General features: G+C 47.3%; 1 protein-coding gene across 1 annotated transcript in view; it reads left to right on the top strand.

The window, feature by feature from the left end:
• GAS7 (growth arrest specific 7) overlaps window positions 1–19,685 on the top strand; it is a gene marked incomplete at its 5' end in the record, with an annotated part of 101,888 nt that overhangs the window by 43,901 nt on the left and 38,302 nt on the right. The window contains one exon of the mRNA XM_082491967.1: window positions 17,489–17,560. Coding sequence (XP_082348093.1) covers window positions 17,489–17,560 — 72 coding nt within the window. The remainder of the gene's footprint in view (window positions 1–17,488; window positions 17,561–19,685) is intronic.

Genomic DNA, 19,685 nt, shown 5'->3' with positions numbered 1-19,685 from the left:
GGCAGGAGCAGCTGTCTGGACACTGTTTTGATTTAATCTGACTAATTGTCTCTGAACTTTGTCACTGCAAAACTAGTAGTGCAGGGCTATCCATAGGCAGATTGTCCAGTCTCATGTTGGATATGCACTTTCTTCCTCGGCTGCAGTGCAAAGTTGGACCTGCTGAGCCATGCAGGCGCCATAAAGTCACGTTTGGCATGCAAGGCTTGCTGCCTGACAGTGCGATTGCACCTTGACGCTCAGGAAGTATCCTTTGGCTTTGAGCCATATGGTAGGTCAAAGACAATATGCTACAAAACTGCAGTCCTCATCTCTCCTATGGGTGACCTGCATTGGTGTGGGAAATGCTTATCGCAAGTCACATAGGCTGGACAGCTTACTCTCTGCACCTGCTGATTTGTCTGAAATGCTTATTTGTCCTGTCATTGCTGCAGCTGCAGTATCAAGATAAACACTGGCAGTGTTTGTCATGGGGACATGGTGCCAGCATACATCTCTGTCACAGGGTTTCATGGCCCTCCTTCCTGCTTTGCCTCCGTAGCACCATTGTTTCAGCAGCAGGAGCTAGGTCTCTTTTCTGTCAAGGCAGATGCGTAGAGGTACTCCTAGAGTCTTTATCATAGCTATCACCAGATGATGAAAGTACGCTGGAGTGTTTGAGAGAGATATCGCTGTTTAGTGCACAAACACGGTAACTCAGAGGTCAGTGGAAGCTAGCTGGTTGGCCTTCAGTCTGATCCATGTAGTTAAAGGTCTCACTGTTGCCCACTGATAGGAGTCGATGCAAAACTCTTGGTTTGTAAGGTCATAACCATTTCTCAGATCTCTGAGGGACCAGACATCTCTCTACTGAGACGGATGATCAGAAAGTGTTTCAAGATCTCCTCCACACTCTTCACAAATTCTCTCTTTGGTTTTTTTTTTTCCCATCATGGGGAAGTCTGGGTGCTTCACACAGTGACTCACAAAGTGGCTGGCTGACTGCATGTTGACTCGCTGTAAAACCACTGTAGGGGTGACAGCCATTGCTTAGAATGTACATCTGGTCTCAGTTGAAAGAGAGGGACATTGCTAACCCATCAGGAAATACTGTAGACCCTGTTCACATTGCTTTCCCATGGTCTTTCCCCTCTGATTCCACAGCTGAGACAGTCTGAAATGATGATTTTTCTCATGCCCCACACGTGCATCAGGAGACTGTGAGGGGTCAGGGAACATGGCTTTGGGTGCTGATGGCAATAGTGCCTCCCAGGAAGGGCATGAGTATTTCTCTTGCTAGGACACTGCACATTGTGACAAACGGTATCGATAACTTCTCTTTGCCGGACAGAGGTCCAGCTTCAGTGGGGTTGATGAAAAGTAGGCTCTTTTAGAACGTAGCATAGCACAGGAACTGACAGCTCTGGGATCTGTCCACGCATCCCAGCAGAACCTGGATGTTCAGTCTGCCTAGGAGAGAAAGATGTTAGAGGTTACCCACCCAACTTCTGTTGTGTCTGTTCTCAGCCAAATGCCAGCAATGTTCCACATGTATTAATCCCATATAGACGTGTGCAACAGGTATACTTGTTAATGTACAGACTATTACAAAATACAAGATTGTGTGTAAGATATGTTTCATAGTTAACCATGTCAGTGAGTCACTAGAGGCAAGAAAAGGAAACTTCTTGAGGCAACAAAGTGTTAACCAGTCAGAGCAGGTCCCACCCATCTGAGGAAGAAATATTTGAATCTCCAAGGGAGTGATGAAGTCCTTATTTTAATTAAGACAAATGGCCAGACTATCTCCTGGATAAGGAATAAGTACTGTGAGATTCAGAGTGGAAGATTAAATCTGTCTGAACCCCCTTCAAAGGGCTTGGGAAGGAGCCTTCCCTGAGCCAAGGAGCTTCCCAGAGCTGTGAAGTGAATGTACATTGTGGTGGAGACCTTCTCATGGAGGGATCTCCTTAACAGATGCAACAAGGAAGGAAGCTCTGTGTAGCACCCTACCAGAGCCATAAGGGAACGAGAAAGAACTTTCTGGGTATTTTTAGTCTAAGTGGTTTAATTGTGGTTTTCTTTTTTTTTTTTTTTTTCACTTCTGTCTTTCACAAGCATCTGGTACCTAAAACTAGATTTTGTGAATAAAGTATTGTATTCGAATTGTACATTAGCACAGCTGCACTGGAAGGTGACTTTAAGGCAACTTGGAGACTCATAAGTCTCTTTTTCCTCCTCTGCCTCTCTGAAGAGGGGTAGAAGGGAGCATCTGTCGGTCCCATCTGGGGTCCCTCAGGTCCCCAGTAGTGGATTTTGGCCTAAACCACAACACTTGGTTAACGGCAAGGCACTGTTCACTGAAGGCTATGGTAGATGTTTCAGTTGGGGGACCTCAGTCAGTACACTATCTACTCAGCCCTCCCAGGGCCTTCTGCTGCATGGAGTAGGTGGCATCAGAGCGGTGGACCCTCTGACATGCAGCAAAACACTGGGACACATACTTGGACTGTAAGGGTTTCCAGGGACCTTGTTACACTGGGCTACACTGAAAAATTAGTTTTAATTCTCCTCCATTTGGAGCCTTCTTTCAGAGAGGACTTCAGATTTCAGTCCTGAAGTGGAAGGAGGTTCTGACTTCAGAGCAGTTTAGGCGTGTCCCTGTGTATGTGTCATGTCTCCTGTTATCAGGATCTACAAAGCTTCCTATTCAACAGGAAGAAACATGAAATTGTCCTGGAAAGGCTCTGTGGTTGTTATCTGTCATCATCCAAAGGTAGGTTCCCTCCCAGTCTCTTCTGAAATGCTCTGCGGAGTTTCCTTCCATTTCCAGGTGCAGAATCTGGACATGGATCACGATCACTGTGCCAAATCAAGGGTATCTTCTTCAGGTGCTGAAGCACAAAATTGTCTAAAGAGACTGTACCACTTCAGCTTTGTTACAGTGGCTTGTACTTTATGTAGCCTTTTTTTTTTTCCTCCTTAAAATTTTTGATTCCAAGAAGGGATTTCTATATCTCAACCATGGTCTGAGCTCTGCTTGCTGAGAGAACAAATGGTTTCAGAGAAAATAAATACGACTGGTTATTCTTCTAGCTTACAGCAGGTCTCTGGCTGCTGTGGAGACTTTTTAATGAGGGTTTTTTTTTCCTCTTTTTTTAAATAACTTAGAATATCCCTTTTCTCTATTATTTGCTCTTTGGTTCTCCTACCCACTGAGGCTGAGCCAAGCAGGGGAGCTGAAGTAGAGGCAAGAGGCTGTCTACTTCTACTCAAGCATGCAGAAATTTGAAAGGAGAAACTACTAGTACATAGGAGAAGCACAGAGCTGTCCAGTGGACAGAGCGGGGCATGTTAGTGCTCTTTCATGGGTAGCGATCTGGGGGAAAAAGCAGCCAGAAAGTGAGCGGAAGGAAGGGAGGAAGGGCTCCTCTCCATGACACAGAGCATCCGGGAGTATCCTCAGCAATCCCCAGCTGGAGCCCCGCTAGCAGTTCCTTCCAGCTCTGCCTTGCCCATGTGCTGTATCAACCCTGGGGACCCCGTCCAGCCCTGCCAACAGTGTGCTGCTGCCGGACCCGTCTCTGACCCCACCTTTTCCAGAGGTACCCAGGCTTGGCCTGCCACTAAACTCAGCTAATTGCTGGAGTGCGACATTGTGGGTTTTCCTTCAGGGCTGATGATAGGTAGGAAATGTAGTGCTGTGTTTTTGGTTGAACAGCACTCTGCAAGGTCTTCTCTAGCCTGAAGCTCACAAATCCATGCTCTTGCTTTCTTTTTATACATGTAACACATCCCTTAGGCTTTGCTATCATGCGTCCTCCCTTTGGTTGTCCCTCCCATCGTATGTCTCTCATGCATGAGGTAGAAGACAGTCACTTATCTCAGCCGTATGCTAAGCATATGTGGAAGCTCCAGGCATTGGGTTCACTGTCGGTTCTTTTAAATGTTGTATTTGGACGTCCTCTGCATGGCATGTCCTCCAGCTGTCCTGCGTGCCGAACCAGTTGCCTGTCAGCCAGTGGGAGGCAGATCCGTGCGGGGTGGGGGCATTCACTGGGCTCAGGGCTGTGGTCGGGTCAGAGCCCAACGGAGCATCCCCCGCCCCACTCCGGGGCCTTTCTGAAGGTGGGCACAAGCAAGAGCAGGCTTTCCTGACAGGTTCATGGCAGCTTTAGCACTTCCATCATTGGCAAGCAGCGGTGGGAGGAGGTACGTGCCCTCTCATGTGGTAAGATGGGGCTAGGCGTTTATAAAGCCTCTGAGCAGGGCAGGTCCGTGAGCAGAGACCCTGCATGCGGGAGAGGCAGCTCGTTTACAGGAAGACAGCTCTTAGGAGCAGCAAAGGCAGTTTTAAAGCTGGCTAAAGGGAAAGCAAACTGAAGGCAAAGGGGCCCATAGTCAAATTACAATAAGATGGTGCAAAACTGCTTGGCAGATCATACTCGGAGCATGGTAATCAATGGTCCGTTGTCAAAGGGCAGTTTGCACCAAAGGAAATCCTGCAGGGATCTGCCTGAGGCTCCATTCTAGTCAGTATTTCCAGTAATGAATGGAATGTTGACATTGAGAGTACTTATTCAAACGTTAACTTTAACTGAAGCTGGGAGAGAACATGGTGTGCCGCACAGAACAGGCTCAGAATCCACAATCAGCCTGCAGCTGAGGGCACTCGCTGTAGTAGAGTAGGATGCTGCTCAGTAAAGATGCACTTAAGATGGGAGATTTCATCAGAAATAATTAAGTGACAAAGACAGGCAGTGGAGCAGTTTACAACTGAGCGTGAGCCAGCAGTGTTGTGCTCATACAAAAACAGCCAGCATTTTCCGCTGTGTAAATAGGAATGTTGTCTGTGAGGCATGAAGTAAGCCTCCAACTTTACAAGGAAATTATAAAGCCTCAGCTGGAATATTTTATCTTGTTTGGGCTCTACGCTTCAGGAAAGATGTAAGCCAGTTGGATAAAGCCCAGAAGAGAGCAGCAAGAAGGATGGGAGATGTGGAAAACATGGCTTGTGGGCAAATGTTAAGAGATTGTGGCTGTCTGCCCTGAGAAAGCAAAGACGTGGACAGGGGCATGAAAGCAGGCTTCGAATGCATAAAATGCTGCTGCGGAGAATACTGTTTGCAATGCCTGTCATCACTAGAAGACACAGTAACACACTTCATTCGCAACAAGGACAACCCTAACTCTTCCTCCCTCTTTAAGATAGTTAAGTGTGGGAGTAGGGAGTTGCCTGGGAGTCTGTATCACTGGAGGTCTCTAATAGTAGGTTATGCAAAACCGTGAAAAATCGTGTCGGCCTTGCTTTGGGGCACAGGAGGGACAAAATGACTTCCTGAAATCCCTGTCAGGCCTGTTTTTTCAGTCTGTAAAGCCTAACCTATATGAAAAATATTTATCAATGTAGAGGATGACAAGTGCCTGGGACTCACATGGGAGTTGTTCTTTATTTGGTATCTTTGTGTTTCCCCAATTTTTACATACGTCACATCAGACCAGGCTGCTGTCACTCAACCGCTGGTTTGCTTTTTCTAGTTGTCTAAGTCAAAGAATCCTAATATGAGTTCAGGGGAACATTTACTGTGCTTTACTTCTTAGGTACCCACGTGCGCCTGTGCTGAATATTCCCACTCTGCTTTGGGACAGATCCTGCTCCTCCCTGGCCTGTCCTGCCCTCCTGCTCCCCAGGGAAAGGTGGGATTAGCCAGAAGCACGCAGGGCGGCAGCAGCTGGTGGGCTCTGCACCGCGCAGTCCCTCTGCCGGGATGGGCAAGTGGCTGCACGCCGGGAGGGGACGCGGCCTTTGAGGGAGGTCAGCAAGCAAAAGCTATGCAGCTTTTGGTGCGGTGGGGCTCTGTGCTGCTCCCCAGCTGAACCCTTTGTGTAGTTCTGCTCCCTCCTCCTGAAAACGGGAGGTGTTAAGTGACTGGTCCATCCAACAAATTGCCTTTCCGAACGTGCCTGGCACTGCACCATCTCTGCTTCACCACTTGCTTCCTTCCTCGCGTGGTGCAAAAGCCTTTTTTTTTTTTTTTTATTAAATAGGTTTCTTGCTCTTGGTGCTCAAGCTATTTAGAGTGAGAACTCAAGTATGCATTCCTATTCCTGGGGAAGGGAAATAGGATTTTAGGGGCAAATAACATGTTGATTCTTCTGAACCTTCAAAATATAACAGAACCCTCCTGCTACTGAGGCATTAATATTATTGCCAGCTGTTTCCAGTGATTAGTGTCCTTCCACATTTTTACTATCTGCTTGTGTTATCCATACATCTTATCTGATCATAATAGTATTTCCATCACGCATGTTGTTCTGTGATCTAATTTTCATTGTCTTTTCCTAAAAAACACAAGGAAAATAGAGCTTAGCTGGAAAGAAATAGAATTTATGAGACAGTGTTCTTATGTGGAAAAAAGATGTTAGAAAAATCTGTAATGAAAGAATTGGGGTGATTTGCACAGGCAAATGAGCCAGCCGACAAAGACGGCACCTTGCTCTCTATCTCCACTTGATGGCCCAACCAGATAAACACTCCACATTTATCATCCTTTGAAACTGGTTGGACTCAATCCTGAAACCATTTTAAAGGCCATTTTAAAGGCCTCTGACCTGTAAAAGATCTGCAGAATGAAGCCCAAGAGGATTTCAGTATACCTAAAATTTGTTTTCACAGTATGGCCTGCTGTAGAAAGGTTGAGTCTGGATCAGTCTCATTACAGTCAGGATGCCTGGCATCTATCTTGTGCAACAGAGACATCCAAGCTTGTCATGTCAAAACATAAGATGAGAGAGATGGCAAGCCACTCTAAAATGCCTGGAAGACCCTTCTCTGTAGCCGTCGTGGTCCGTATTTTGCATCATTAACTCTGCAAGGAGTCCTGTGCTGCCTGGAAGGGCAGTCAGGGTACCTCTCCTGGGATTTGGGGGGTTATGTGCGTATTCGTGCTCTCTGTTTAGAATCAGGGCACCAGCAAGCATGGACGATAAACTGGAAAGAAGTGTGTGCAAAAGAGCGTGTGGCTGTCAGGCCGGTGCCCGTCAGAGTCCGCAGCACCAACTGGTCTCTCGGATGCTCACCCCTGTGCCCTAGGTAGGTTTCACCATTCCTACGGCTCTCTCAGCAAGGCAGAGTTTGATTCGCCTGACCAGGTACCATCCACAGGGTGGACAACTCCCTTTGAACGGGATCTGCCAATCTCACCATTTATCCACAAAGAGAAATGATTACCTTTACCTCTCAATTGTCTTCCTGATGTAGGTGTCTACAACAGCTAATGTAAGCTACACCCTATAGGTGCCGGTCTCTCTTCATTGGCTCTAAGGAGAGCTTTGGTGACAATCCTGACTCCACAGACAGGTAAAGCTGGCTGTAGTGAATCCCACCGGGGACCTGAGCCTGCAGCCTAGAACTGAAGGGGAACTTAAAAAACGTCCTCAGTTTCCTTACACGGGATTACTGCCCCTTCCCACTGCTGTAGCAGAATGCAGCTGTGGTGGTGCCAGCAGGGACAGGGAGGGCTGCGCAGGGAAACAGTCTCTTCCCGTCAGGTCGTACGGCGAGCACACCTCCATTCACACCCAAAATATCCACCCTGTCTTTCTTCCCCACTTCTTTCTGTGCCCAGGATGCACAGGACATCTGTAAAATGCCGCACCCCATTCCTACACTTGGTTCCTACAGCTGTCGCAAAGACCCAGGCATGTTCACACATGCACACAAGCACACACCTGCACGTGTGTGAGTGCACTTCAGAGGGACAGCACATTGGGGGATATTCAGTGTCTGAGGAGCTGCCGTATTCCTGGGGGTTCCGTGAATCACAGGAACTGGAAGGCCAGGCCAACACTCTGCAAATCAAACCAAGGCAAAAATATTTATCCAGGGGCAGGAAGCCTTGACAGGTTTAGGAAATATCAGAAATATCAGAAATATGACCTGTTGGCATAGCAGTGGTTGAGGAAAGAAATACGTCTGTAGATACCTTCATTGCAGAAGTGCGAAGGAGAACCTAGGAGGCCCCGTGGGGGCTGGCGGGAAGGCAGTGGAAAGGAAAGGCAGGCTCTGCAAGCACAGCTTCAGGGATGTCTCAGGGAGGAGAACACCTTCCCCATGGCACGCTTTGCCTCATTCAAGGTAGCCACAGCATATGGCTTAGAGCTGGCCAGAGCTGCAGCTCAGTGTTACAGGGCTGTAAGCCCCACAGAAAGCTTTTCTACGTGCTAGAAACTGCTGGGTCTCAGCTGAAAAAACTGCATTTATGTGCTCAGTACTCATACGTTTGATTCAGCAGATAGAGGGGAAATACTTTTCTGCTGTTGGAACAATGAATGGGAGACCAGCGATTACTCTGAGAAGTAACTCTGAGGGTGAGAAGGTCTGTCCCAGACCTGCAGTACTGACTGTTCTTCAGCACCCTGTCCCTCTGCCCTTGAACAATACTACTCTGCCTTGGATTTTTCACCCATCATGTTTAGACATTAAAATCTCCTAGCCAGTGTTTGGCTACCTCCACGCCCATGCTTCCCCAGTTTCTCTGGTCTCAGCATGACTACCCACAGCTCCTTGCATGGCCACAAGCCCCCTAGGACATGTGCTCAGTCCGTGCTGCCTCGCACCCACTGTGTGCGCCAGGGAAGAGGAATTGGCTGTTTGAGCCAAGCAGCCCAAACCCCTTGTCCCCATCTCCTGAAGCTCTTGCAGAGGACGCCTGGGCTACAGCAATGGTGCTTGAGAGTCTGGATGGGGAGAGCATGGTGTGCAACCCACCCCTCTCTGGCCTGATCCTTCCCAGTGGCCCAGAGGGGTTTGCAGGGATGGCTGTTTCTGCTTCCCAGGGTTGGGGGCAGGTGTTGGCAGCTGGGGGTGATGGCAGCTGATGGACTGAGGGAGAAGGGGGTCTCTACATCCCAAGATGGATGGCTTTGGGGGTCCTGTTTACAGGCAAGGGGAGAATAAAGGGTAGGAGGGCCAGAAAGAGTGTAAAACGCTCTTGTGCACAGCTCCCATGCTGCTTCTGAACAAAACTGGCTGCCCATTGAATTCCCTTATTTGCTTCAGAAAATACATGAACATAGGCTTTTTGTTATTCCTGTCTCGCCAGAACTGCACTTTCCTCAGCAAACAGTGGTGGGCTCCTTCCCTCGAGGCCAGCTGTCCATCTGCACTCTCCTTGTGCTCACGGGTCAGCTCTGGTGTTGACTTGTTTGGAGAAACATGAAATAAGGCCTCAGAAACTGCCAGTTGTCTTGTGGCCCTCATATTTCAAGTGAGCTGGCTGAAGTCCCAGCTTGGTAAATATCCGACAGCTTTATGCACACTCCTCCACCTCTGTCTGCGACTCAGGTGAGGGGTGGTTGTGTGGGGTCCTACTGAAGAAAAGCCACTAAGTGTTTATGTGAAGACCGCCTGTACCTGGCCGTGTGCAGGGGTGTCCCCGTCCGTTCCGTGCCCAAGACAGGTACCATTGCGGCAAGTCAGTGAGAAGCTCTGTTGTTCTACTGGAATTTCAAGAAATAAATGTCCCCAGGCTGGTCCGGGTTGCAAAATCACTGTGTGTGAAGCTTTCAAAAGCTCATGTATGTTGTTGGGAAGACTGTGAATAGGAAGAAACCCTGTCTGGGCGAGAGGGCAAATAGACAGAGTGCTGACATTTACATTCAACCCTGAGCACATCTGGACAACCTGTGGGTCTTTTGGAGGCAGGTGCAGGTAAGGTGAAATCATTTCTGCCCTGGATATCTCCTAGCTGACAGTCCCTGTGAAATAACTATGTTTATTTACTTGCTGCTGTTTTGGAGGGTTGGCAGCAGGCTTCTAGCTGACATTTTCAGAGCGCAGAGCAAGGAAAACAGCACTGGTCTCCCCTGCCTGCATTTCTTTACAATGCTTCGTATTCGATTCAGGCAGTGTCAGGACCGCTGGCAACTTCATGCAGCTTACTAGGGCTGAGCCTCTCCCCTTTCCCAGGACTACACTGGCATAATCTGAAACAAATGCATATTTCTGAAGCAACTCACTAGCATGACATTTTCTTATCAATAATAATTGTAGTTCTTTGTTGTGATTAGAAATGAGAGGAGACATGAGTCTGGATACAAGTGATGGGGAAGGACATAAAGACATAGGGTGGGATGGGTAAATGAAGGGGCAGAGAAGGTGAGAAGCAGTCAGAGTGGGAGGGTGGAGATGCCATTCAGTCTCTGAAAAGTGTAAAGGATTGCATGCTTCACATATAGCCTCTTAAAAGCATCTTCTGTGCATGGACAATACTTATCCATCTTTAAGAAAACTGGGGTGAGCAATCTTCTCTACTTTGACATCCTGTTGATCCTCTATTCAGATGTGAGACTGTTGTAAACCATTGACTGAACAGTGCCGGCAGAGCAGATGATACTGCACATAACCTGGACTGTAAGAGAACATGGAAGAGTTTCCAGGCAGCGCGGCAGGGGTGTGTTTGCTGAAAGGGGAGCCCTTGGATCACACTGCCATGCCAAGTTCAAAAGTACCATGCACCCAGGATGCACAGCTACTACGTGGTTAACCGTACAGTTGCTCAGTGTCTTTGGGAGTGGTTTACAACTGTGCGTGGGTGGTAGATTCAGCAGGAAAATATTTGATTATGCTGAAGAAATTCTCTGATGTGCTGCAGCTGTAATACCTCTTGCATTAGTCAAACAATAGCACTCCAGCTACCTTGTCCATCACATTAAAGATGATTTATATACTTCTGACACAAGTGTGCGTGTGGCTTGCTGCCATCTTGCATTCTCATCTGAGGTCAGCCTTACATGGTGTGTCCTTATTTCCAGGCTTTTCTTGTCTGTGGTGTTATGTCCTTGGCCATTTACTAAACAGCTTTCTGTCTCCTGGAAAGCAGGAATTCTGCTTTGATATTATCTTGACCCTAATTAATATCCATATAGTTAGAGAATACCCACAGAAACCCTAAGGTACTTCTGCATGTTTTGAGGTTCTCCATCCTAAAATATATCATTTACTACATTTATGTCTCATAGCTTCTATGCAATGCCAGAGCTGAGAGCACTCTTACATGTTGCAAGCTCAACTATTCTTTCCCAAGACACATAATTTTTAAGCATTGTAAGCACATAAAAAGGATTAAATTAAGAAGCACCAGGTGCAAAGGAAACCTCCCTACTGCACCATCATAAGCTAGACCTTAATCAAGAGAATGAAAGCAACTTTAATAATGCTGCATTTCACTGGGTAATTGGAGGATGACAACAGACTAAGTAGGAGAATTTTCTACCCTGCGATCACACAGTGATATTTGCATTTTCTCTGATGCTGTTGTGAGTGGGGAACTGGGTGAATACAGGGAGCAGCCAGTTCTCCAGAGGAAACAAATCTAAGGGTGGCACTAAAGGCTATCGGTCTTTTTGTAAGTTTCACTCTGACCTTTACCAAATCTTGAACTCTGTTTTCAGAGAATGAACAAGACTTATTTTGTCTTTGCTCGGTTAGAAAGCAACCTCAGAGTGCTTAAAGCATGCCATTTCTTTGAGAGAGGTGACCCAGTTGTTTGGCTAGACTGGCATGTTCCTGGATCTCCTGGCCAGCACGCTTTTTTCTGTCCCTGAGAGCCAGGGTGCAAGCATCAGCCTGGGGCTCAACAAAGCCAGATATATTAGAGGGGCTCGCTCCTTGAAGACAACCAGTATTGTGATGCTGGAAATCAGTGAGGAAGCTCACTGCTTGCAGACAACTCTTGCTGCTTCTGAAGTACTTGCTAGACCCGAAGTGAGAGATCAAGGGGATGGAAGGAGTATCACCACGACCTACTCTAGTACTTCCTCTGCCTAATATTTTTCCATCTCTCTGAGTCAGTTAGGGAGCTTGGAAGGATTTAGTCTGTGGCTTGGGGTTTTTCTTACATATCTCATCAGCTATGGCCAACACCTACTCCAAATAAACTTATGAACTGCAGCTGAAATAGTAAGTCATCTGTGGAGACACCTAAGAGATGTCAAGTATTTCTATTACATGTTTTTTCTCACACAGATAAAACATTTAGTGACAGTTTCCCTCTGATACAGGATGCCCTAGCTTAAGGGTGGTATAGAAACCTGCCCTGGTAAAGTGGCCTAAAACCTAGAAAAACAAAATGTGTCTCAGAAAGTGCTGGAAATAGCATTATTATCACTACTAAGCCTGCAATGAAGGGCTCGCTTTTGTTGCATGGTGTTTGCAAAAGGAGGGGCATAGTACAGGTCCCACTGCTCATTCTGAAAGATCAAGTCAGGACTATTGTCAGCAGCTTTTCCCATGCTGTTGGGGTAGTGACAGGCACCTCTACCCTCAACACATGGACAGAAGATTTCAGGAACTCTTGGATGGTGCCTGTCTCCATGGCGCTGTTTCAGGGCCGAGGATAAAAGCTGTATGGCACCCTTGGTCTCTTTTTTATGGAGTTGCCTGTGGGATGGAGCTGGATTTCAGTTCTGACACTGCAACTCCTGCTGAACTAGTTCACGCACTACATGGTGCTCTGGTTTCAGCACTTGCGAGACTGAATCTCATGTTTCACACAGGCACGGAGAGATTTGCATCTGTCGCTTCTGCCTGTTTTCCTTGTCTCTTTTCACTGGGTATGAGGATGGAAGTAAAGGTCAGGGTCCTGGGAGGCCCATGGAGAAGTGTGACCTCACAATGCCATGTAAGGACACCTTGTAGAGGACCGTGTTGCAGTTCAGAGGCTCATGCATGGGCTGGTTGTTTGGGCCTTTTGAGCTGATGTTGCTCTAGGTGACCCATATGGGGTTGAGAACTGCAGGGCTCACTGGACCTTTAAAATGTTGGAGCACACAGACGAAAGAGCTGCTGTGCTGAATCAGGAGAGTCCCCAGGCTCTGGTCTGCAGGAGGTGAGGAGGGGAGAGCCAGGACAGTTCATCCTGGCCTGGAGTCAGTTCTGTGAACTGACGCAGCGGTGAGACCGCCTCATTCCAATGAAACAAAATCTCCTTGTGCTATGTGTCCTCTATGGAATAGGAGGAAAACATTTTCATCGTACTCATTCACCCGCTCCTGCTGCTTCTACAGTTGTGAATGGTTTACTCCAGTCTCAGGGCACTGCAGGTGATTTCCCCTCCTTACACACACAAACCCCTACGCTCCCTCTGCCTCTCCTTTGGGCTGTTTTCTCCCACACACAGTATCAAGAAACGAAGTGCCACGAAACCCTTTCTGATTCATCACAAATGTGGGGAAGATCTTAGAAAGGGGAGATAAGGTGCGAGAGCACTGGCAGGTGAGGTGAGCTTTGCTTCCAGCACAGCCAGAAGGAGCGCGGTGGCTTCCAGCAGGCTGGAGGTTTGGACTGGGGAGTGCACTGTTGCGCTGTTAAAGGAAACCTGTTTGCAAAGCAGGGCTGTTTGCACTCCCTCCGACTCACAGGTCCAACCAATCTTTGCACTTTGGGGAGCCACGGACAGGGCCGCAAACCTCGCTGAAAGCCTATGCAGATGGCAGTAGAGCAGCAGAGGAAGGCAAGGTTTGCAAACTGTCTGCACATTTGGGTGATTTCTACATGCCATTGGCAAGAGCAAAGTGAATCCAAAAAAGATGGAGTAAGACTGTGGGGCCTGTTCTACCCTACTACAAATATCACTTCTAATTCTGCATGTTTTCAGGAACAGTTTGAGAGAAGGTTGCAGGGTTTCTTCTTGCAGCATCAAGGTCTGAGTGACCTGTGCAGCCCGCACAGCTCCACGTTATTCAGGGCAGAAACTGGGTTTGGAGCTGCTCAGTATTACAGATTTATTGCCATTAAAACAAAAAAAAAACCTCCAAACCTATTTATAAAGACATGAGATAGCACGAGTTGTTGGGTGATATGTTGTAGCTGCTGCAGATCCTTAAGAGCAGGGAAAGTTTCTGCACAGTAAGTATACCCAGAGGTCCTCTGGCTTGCTCTGCCCTGTTCTCATACTTTGGCCAATGAAACTGTGGAGCATTTAGCTCCTAAAATAGCACTGCAAATGACACCATGCAGAGGTACTAAACTCATCCCTGAATGCAACATAAGCACACTCAGGAGGGATTATGCTAGACCTTAAAGCCCTGATGTTTGGCTGATGTTGTATATTCAGACTGGAAAGCAGCTGCTTTGACCTCAGATGGCTACTGGGTTCATGGAGAAGGGACACTACACTTTGATCACAAAAATTGCCTGCATTGGGACCTCCTCAGAAGCTGTGTTTCTTGACCAACATGACGCCCCGGAGTGTGTAGCTCTCTGAAGGCCTGACACATCATGTCATTTCTCATTCTGCCAAACGGATGCAAAGTGAAATTTCTTTCCCCAAACACCACAGGTTTCCGCTTTCCTTTGGGAGGAAATGTTTAACCACATCTGTGAAAACCCTCTTTGGTTCTGTTGGCACATATAGTTTGGGTCTTGTAACTATTTTTCCTCTCACTACGTAATTTCTGTTTGAACAAGCGGCTTTCTACTGCCTTGCTGTTCGGTAACTAATTTCCAGATATCTCCCAGGGCTGCAGGACTTCTTTCTGTTCACACACCTCCTTTGCAGGCCAGAGGGTGAGAAGGAAACTACTGATTATTCCTCCCCCTCATTCGCTAAATAGAAGAATAAACATGCGGCTGATAAGGGAGGACAGAACTTGTCAGTCGGTCGGTGTTGGTCTGGCAGTGCTAAATTGCACTCTCACAGAGTGAGGGGTTTTAGCTTGACTCCAACATCCTCTCTGGAAAATCGTGTGGGATATAAAATCTTGTCTGATATTGAATCTATTCATAATAGCAGCAATCATTGTTTTACCACAGGGTTACAAGTAGTCTTCTGATTTTCCAAGCATCAAGGGCTGCATTTGGTACTCCAAGACGAGACTCTGTGTTGGCTGTATCAAACGGGGTGTTACCTCTTGCCAAGACTTTTCTGTGTAGTTGTGGGAAAAAAAATCACACACACACACACACACACACACACACACGCTCTCGTCACTTCTAATCATGACTAAGCTGCAGAGAAATTTGTAATGTTACAGTATTATCTTGGTAAATTTAGTTGCTTCCAGTAGATGGCATTACAGCAGTGCAGTCCTGCTCGACCTGCTTGGGCTACCCCTACCCATCCCTCTGCTCCTCAGTGCACAGGAGATTGTTTTTTCTCCTAATAAATGGGATTAAAAACATTCTTCTTCTTTTCATTTCTTACTCAATAAAAGATATTATTTCTAGTTTATGCATTTTTATAGACTTTTAAAAATTATTTTTCAATGTGCACAACTCACTTTATGTTAGAAAACTTGTAAAGACACCAAGTGTTTTGGATTGTAGTCACAAATATGCTAACCACTGGGCACCACTCTCTCAGGTATAAAATTTCTGCCCTCAAGTCACTAATCTGGGCTTTCTGCATGGCAGAAGGGAAGAATTGGGCACTCCACACCACCTCCATGGCAGCTAGCAGGCAAAATAGAGACCAGTTACAAGAAGCAGCTGGTAATTTTAACCAATTCATTACATTTCAAATTGATTTGGTAGGTTTTTAGGTACATTCCTCTGTACAATCTCAAAAGTGCAAAAAGATTGTTGACGGACATGCTTGCATAAAAAAATCCAAGCCAAATAGGAAGGTAACTGTTTTTACAGCTAACGTCAAAGCCAGTTCTGACAAAAACATGTTACCGCACTGATTGCGCTTGGGCATAGCCTGAGTGGACATCACAACCCCTCCACATAGATATCCAAAAGCCATTCTTTAAAACACTTGTCTTCAAGTCAACTTCTTACATTATTCATTAATCAACAATTTACATCAGAAAAAAAATTACCAGAAACGTAGGTAGCATATTCTATTGTTTACCTTTGTGTTACAATAAATGTAAATTAGAGTTTGTCTTTAATTAACTGTGCACTTGTGTATTTTAAGCCAAGACAAGCTGACTCATAAAAGACAACTCTTAGCATTTGATTTTCCTTCTGTTTAGTTAGAACGCATTCCAATTCTTCCTCATTGACCTAGCATGGAATTTATTAACTTACTACCCAATTCACAAAAAGCTGAGTAAAATTTAAATATTTCCCCATGATTCATCAAAGCTTCTAGTCCACCAGGTTTTGCACTTGCAACAAAAAAAAAAAAAGCTCGAAGTATTTTTCTTTGCAAGCAAAAGCATGCTGTGGCTTGGGGAGAAAGGGTGCGAAGGGGAAGCAGGTTGTGCGTCTCAAGACTTTGAGCATCACAGGTGCAGGGGATGGCACCTCCCTGCATTTGGGATCCATAATCCTAACTCCTTGCCTGAAATAAGGAACATAACACAACCCTTGAGGACATCTGTATGTGTATATATGTGCATGAATGTATATACAAAGACAGATAAAACGGTGCTCCCTTCTTTACCCAATAGGCCTTTTCTGGTTCTCGGAGCGTGTTAGCACCATGCTGGCTGCTCAGATGAGCACCCGCCCAGGACAGGGTGCACCTGTGTGCCCTGATGGAAGTGCTGACTGCCAGCCCCAAGCCCAAGGGCTCTCTCTGCCTCTTCTGCTCCGTGGCTGCTTGACCACATTCATCCAGAATCCTGAGAGAGATACGGGATTTCGGGCTTCAGCAGGGTTAGGTGGCTGTTGGTTGGGGAATGACAGTTTCAAATGAATTGGCCAAAGTAGTCCTTTGCCTTGATTACGCTAACTTGCTTATTTTCTTATTTTCTAGCTAGACTTCTGCGGAAGTTGCTGTTCTAACTCCACTGTCTGCTCTTTGCAACTTTTACAAAGTTTTGCAATTAAATTTTCTGTATTTAGCATGTGGTCAAAAGTAATTTTCCATTTGCTGAGAAAATGAGCAGAACGGTTAAACTACAGCAAAAACTGAGAGGGGAAAAGCAGCAGCAGTCTTTTGAGTATCAAAACTGGTGTGACATACATTTGCATATCCCAGCTGCTAAAGGACACAAGTGGGAAAAAGGAAATTTGCCAGGGAAATAGCTTTTTTGAGGGGAAAAAAAATGCTATGGTCTGTGTATATGTCACTAAACCCACATCTCTTGAGTCATTCACAGCTGTGCTGTGCTTGTCGCGGCCGGGCAGGTCTGCCTGTCCACTGTGGGCTTCAGGGAGCACCCCGGGGCTGGGCTTGACTTAGCTCCCCCTGGAAAGGCCGGCTGTGCAGATGGTGGCAGCAGCTTACAGGCAGTGATCTCTGCTATCTCTGCTTTCTCGCCGGGTGTGGCCCTGCAGCAGACCTGCAGTGGAAGAACCAGTGGTGCAGCTCCCAGTCTGCTCAGATTCCACCATCCCAGCCAGCTGCCAAGGGCGCCAGGGCTGGGGAGGGACACCAGAAAGAGATGGGAGAAGATGGGGAGTGCAGGGAGGTGCAGGCACCTTCCTCACAAGGTGAGAACCTGGTTCAGAGAACACTGAGGGTCAGGCCCATTGGTACGTGTGTAATAGACGTTAACTCTGGTGTGTGTGCAAGGCCTCCATCACCCTTACACTGATGTTTCCCTTCAACAGAAACGACCTGGGAGCGGCCAAGCAGTGTACCTGGGACTCCAAAGAGCCCTGTGTCACAGAAGAGTTCTGCAGGTACTGTTTGGTGCTGTGCCTGTCCACTGCATTGGGTGAACCTGCTTCTCTGCCACTCGGCGGAGCAAAGGGAAATGTTGTGATCACGTGGGATGTATACTTAATGTACACAATCATGTGAGTGTAGCAGAGTAAACATGGTGGGGCTTTCCCTTTTGACACATCTTCATAGAATCATAGAAGAATCATGGAATGGTTAGAGTTGGAAGGGACCTTAAAGACCATCCAGTTCCAATCCCCCTGCCATGGGCAGGGACACCTCCCACTAGACCAGGTTGCTCAAAGCCCTGTCCAACCTGGCCTGGAACACTTCTTCTTGCCTGTTACTTGCCCACTGATGCATCTTCTGGCCAGTGGGTAGAATTGTCTGCTCACAGCTGAGATGGCTCCTTCCTTGGAGCACAGAGGAAGAGGGTGGCACAGGGAGCCAGCGGGGCTGCCGGCTCTGGGAGGGAAAGACAGGCTGCCTTTCCCAGTCCCACCTTCTGCCAGGGCAGGGGAAGCAAAAAGCAAAAAGCAGAACGTGGGCTGGCTGTAGCTCTTCCAAGCAGAGCACATGTGCCCAGTGAAGCATTTTAGCATGTGGGTTGACTGCTTCACCTCTGTCCTGACTTGAAGTTGCAGGGAATCAAGTAACAGAGTATAACAGCATAACTGTACTGAAAAGCTTCGGGTACTGCAGAAAGACAACGCAAAGCAAAATTTACTCTAGAATAAAAAGTGTTAAAGGTAAAGGCCATTGCTGCCAGCTGACTGTAAGTAATGCAGTCTAGAGGATGTTTTTCGCATCATTTTTTTGAAATGATGACCCTCTTTATCAGCAGAGCTGAGTGGGAAGTATGCTTGAAGGTTGTGCATTTTGTTGTGACCAAAGGATTTATAATGCAGTTGTGTATCTTGTTTTAACCCTACTTTGAGCATTATTCTTTGCTCAGTATATTCCAAAAATAAAGCAACCTACAGCTGTATACATGGACCATAAACTTCTTACAAGGCTTCCTTTCTTGACATGAAAAGCCCATCTTCATTAAACCAGTGCTTTTTACATATGTGGTGGGTTGACCCTGGTTGGACACCAGGTACCCTCCAAGCTGTTCTATCACTTCCCCTCCTCAGCTGGACAGGGGGAGAAAAATATGATGAAAGGCTCATGGGTCAAGAAAAGGACAAGGACATCACTCAGCAATTACCATCATGGGCAAAACAGACTCAAATTGGGAAAATTAATTTAATTTATTACCAATCAAATTGGAGTAGGGTAATGAGAAATAAAAAACAAATCTTAAAACACCTTCCCCCCTCCCCTCCCTTCTTCCCAGGCTCAAGTTCACCGCTGATTTCTCAACTTCCTGCCCCTAAGTGGCAGAGGGGGACAGGGAATGGGGGATGCAGTCAGTTCATCACATGTTGTCTCTGCCACTCCTTCCTCGTCACGGGAGGACTCCTCACACTCTTCCCCTGCTCCAGTGTGGGTCCCCTGCATGGGGTGCAGTCCTTCAGGAATGGAATGCTCCAGCGTGGATCCCCCCCCCACAAGGCCACAAGTCCTGCCAGCAAACCTGCTCCAGCGTGAGCTCCTCTCGCCATGGGGCCACAGGTCCTGCCAGGAGCCTGCTCCAGTGCGGGCTTTCCACAGGGTCACAGCCTCCTTCGGGCATCCCCCTGCCCCAGCGTGGGGTACTCCACAGGATGCAGGCACATGTCTGCTCCACCATGGACCTCTAGGGGCTGCAGGGGGACAACCTGCCTCACCATGGTCTTCACCATGGGCTGTAGGGGAATCTCTGCTCTGGGACCTGGAGTACCTCCTCCCCCTCCTTCACTGACCATGGTATCTGCAGAGTTGTTTCTCTTGGCTGCTGCTGGTGTTGCACAGTTTTTTCCCTCTTCTTAAATTTGTAATCACAGAGGTCCTACCACCATTGCTGATGGGCTTGGCCTTGGCCAGCAGCAGGTCTGTCTTGGCTCTGTCGGACATGGGGGAAGCTTCAAGCAGCTTCTCACAGAAGCGACCCTGTACCTCCCCCCCCCCCCCGCCCCCGGCCACACAAACCCAATACAGTATAGCCTACTTCTTCAAACACATCATTTTACCAAACAGCGCTATTGGAACTGGTTTGAGTTT

This window comes from Vanellus vanellus (assembly GCF_965231255.1).
Source record: "Vanellus vanellus genome assembly, chromosome: 17".
Classification (NCBI taxonomy): domain Eukaryota; kingdom Metazoa; phylum Chordata; class Aves; order Charadriiformes; family Charadriidae; genus Vanellus; species Vanellus vanellus.
Note: the sequence above shows the minus strand (reverse complement) of the source record. Positions and strands in the feature narration are given on the sequence as shown.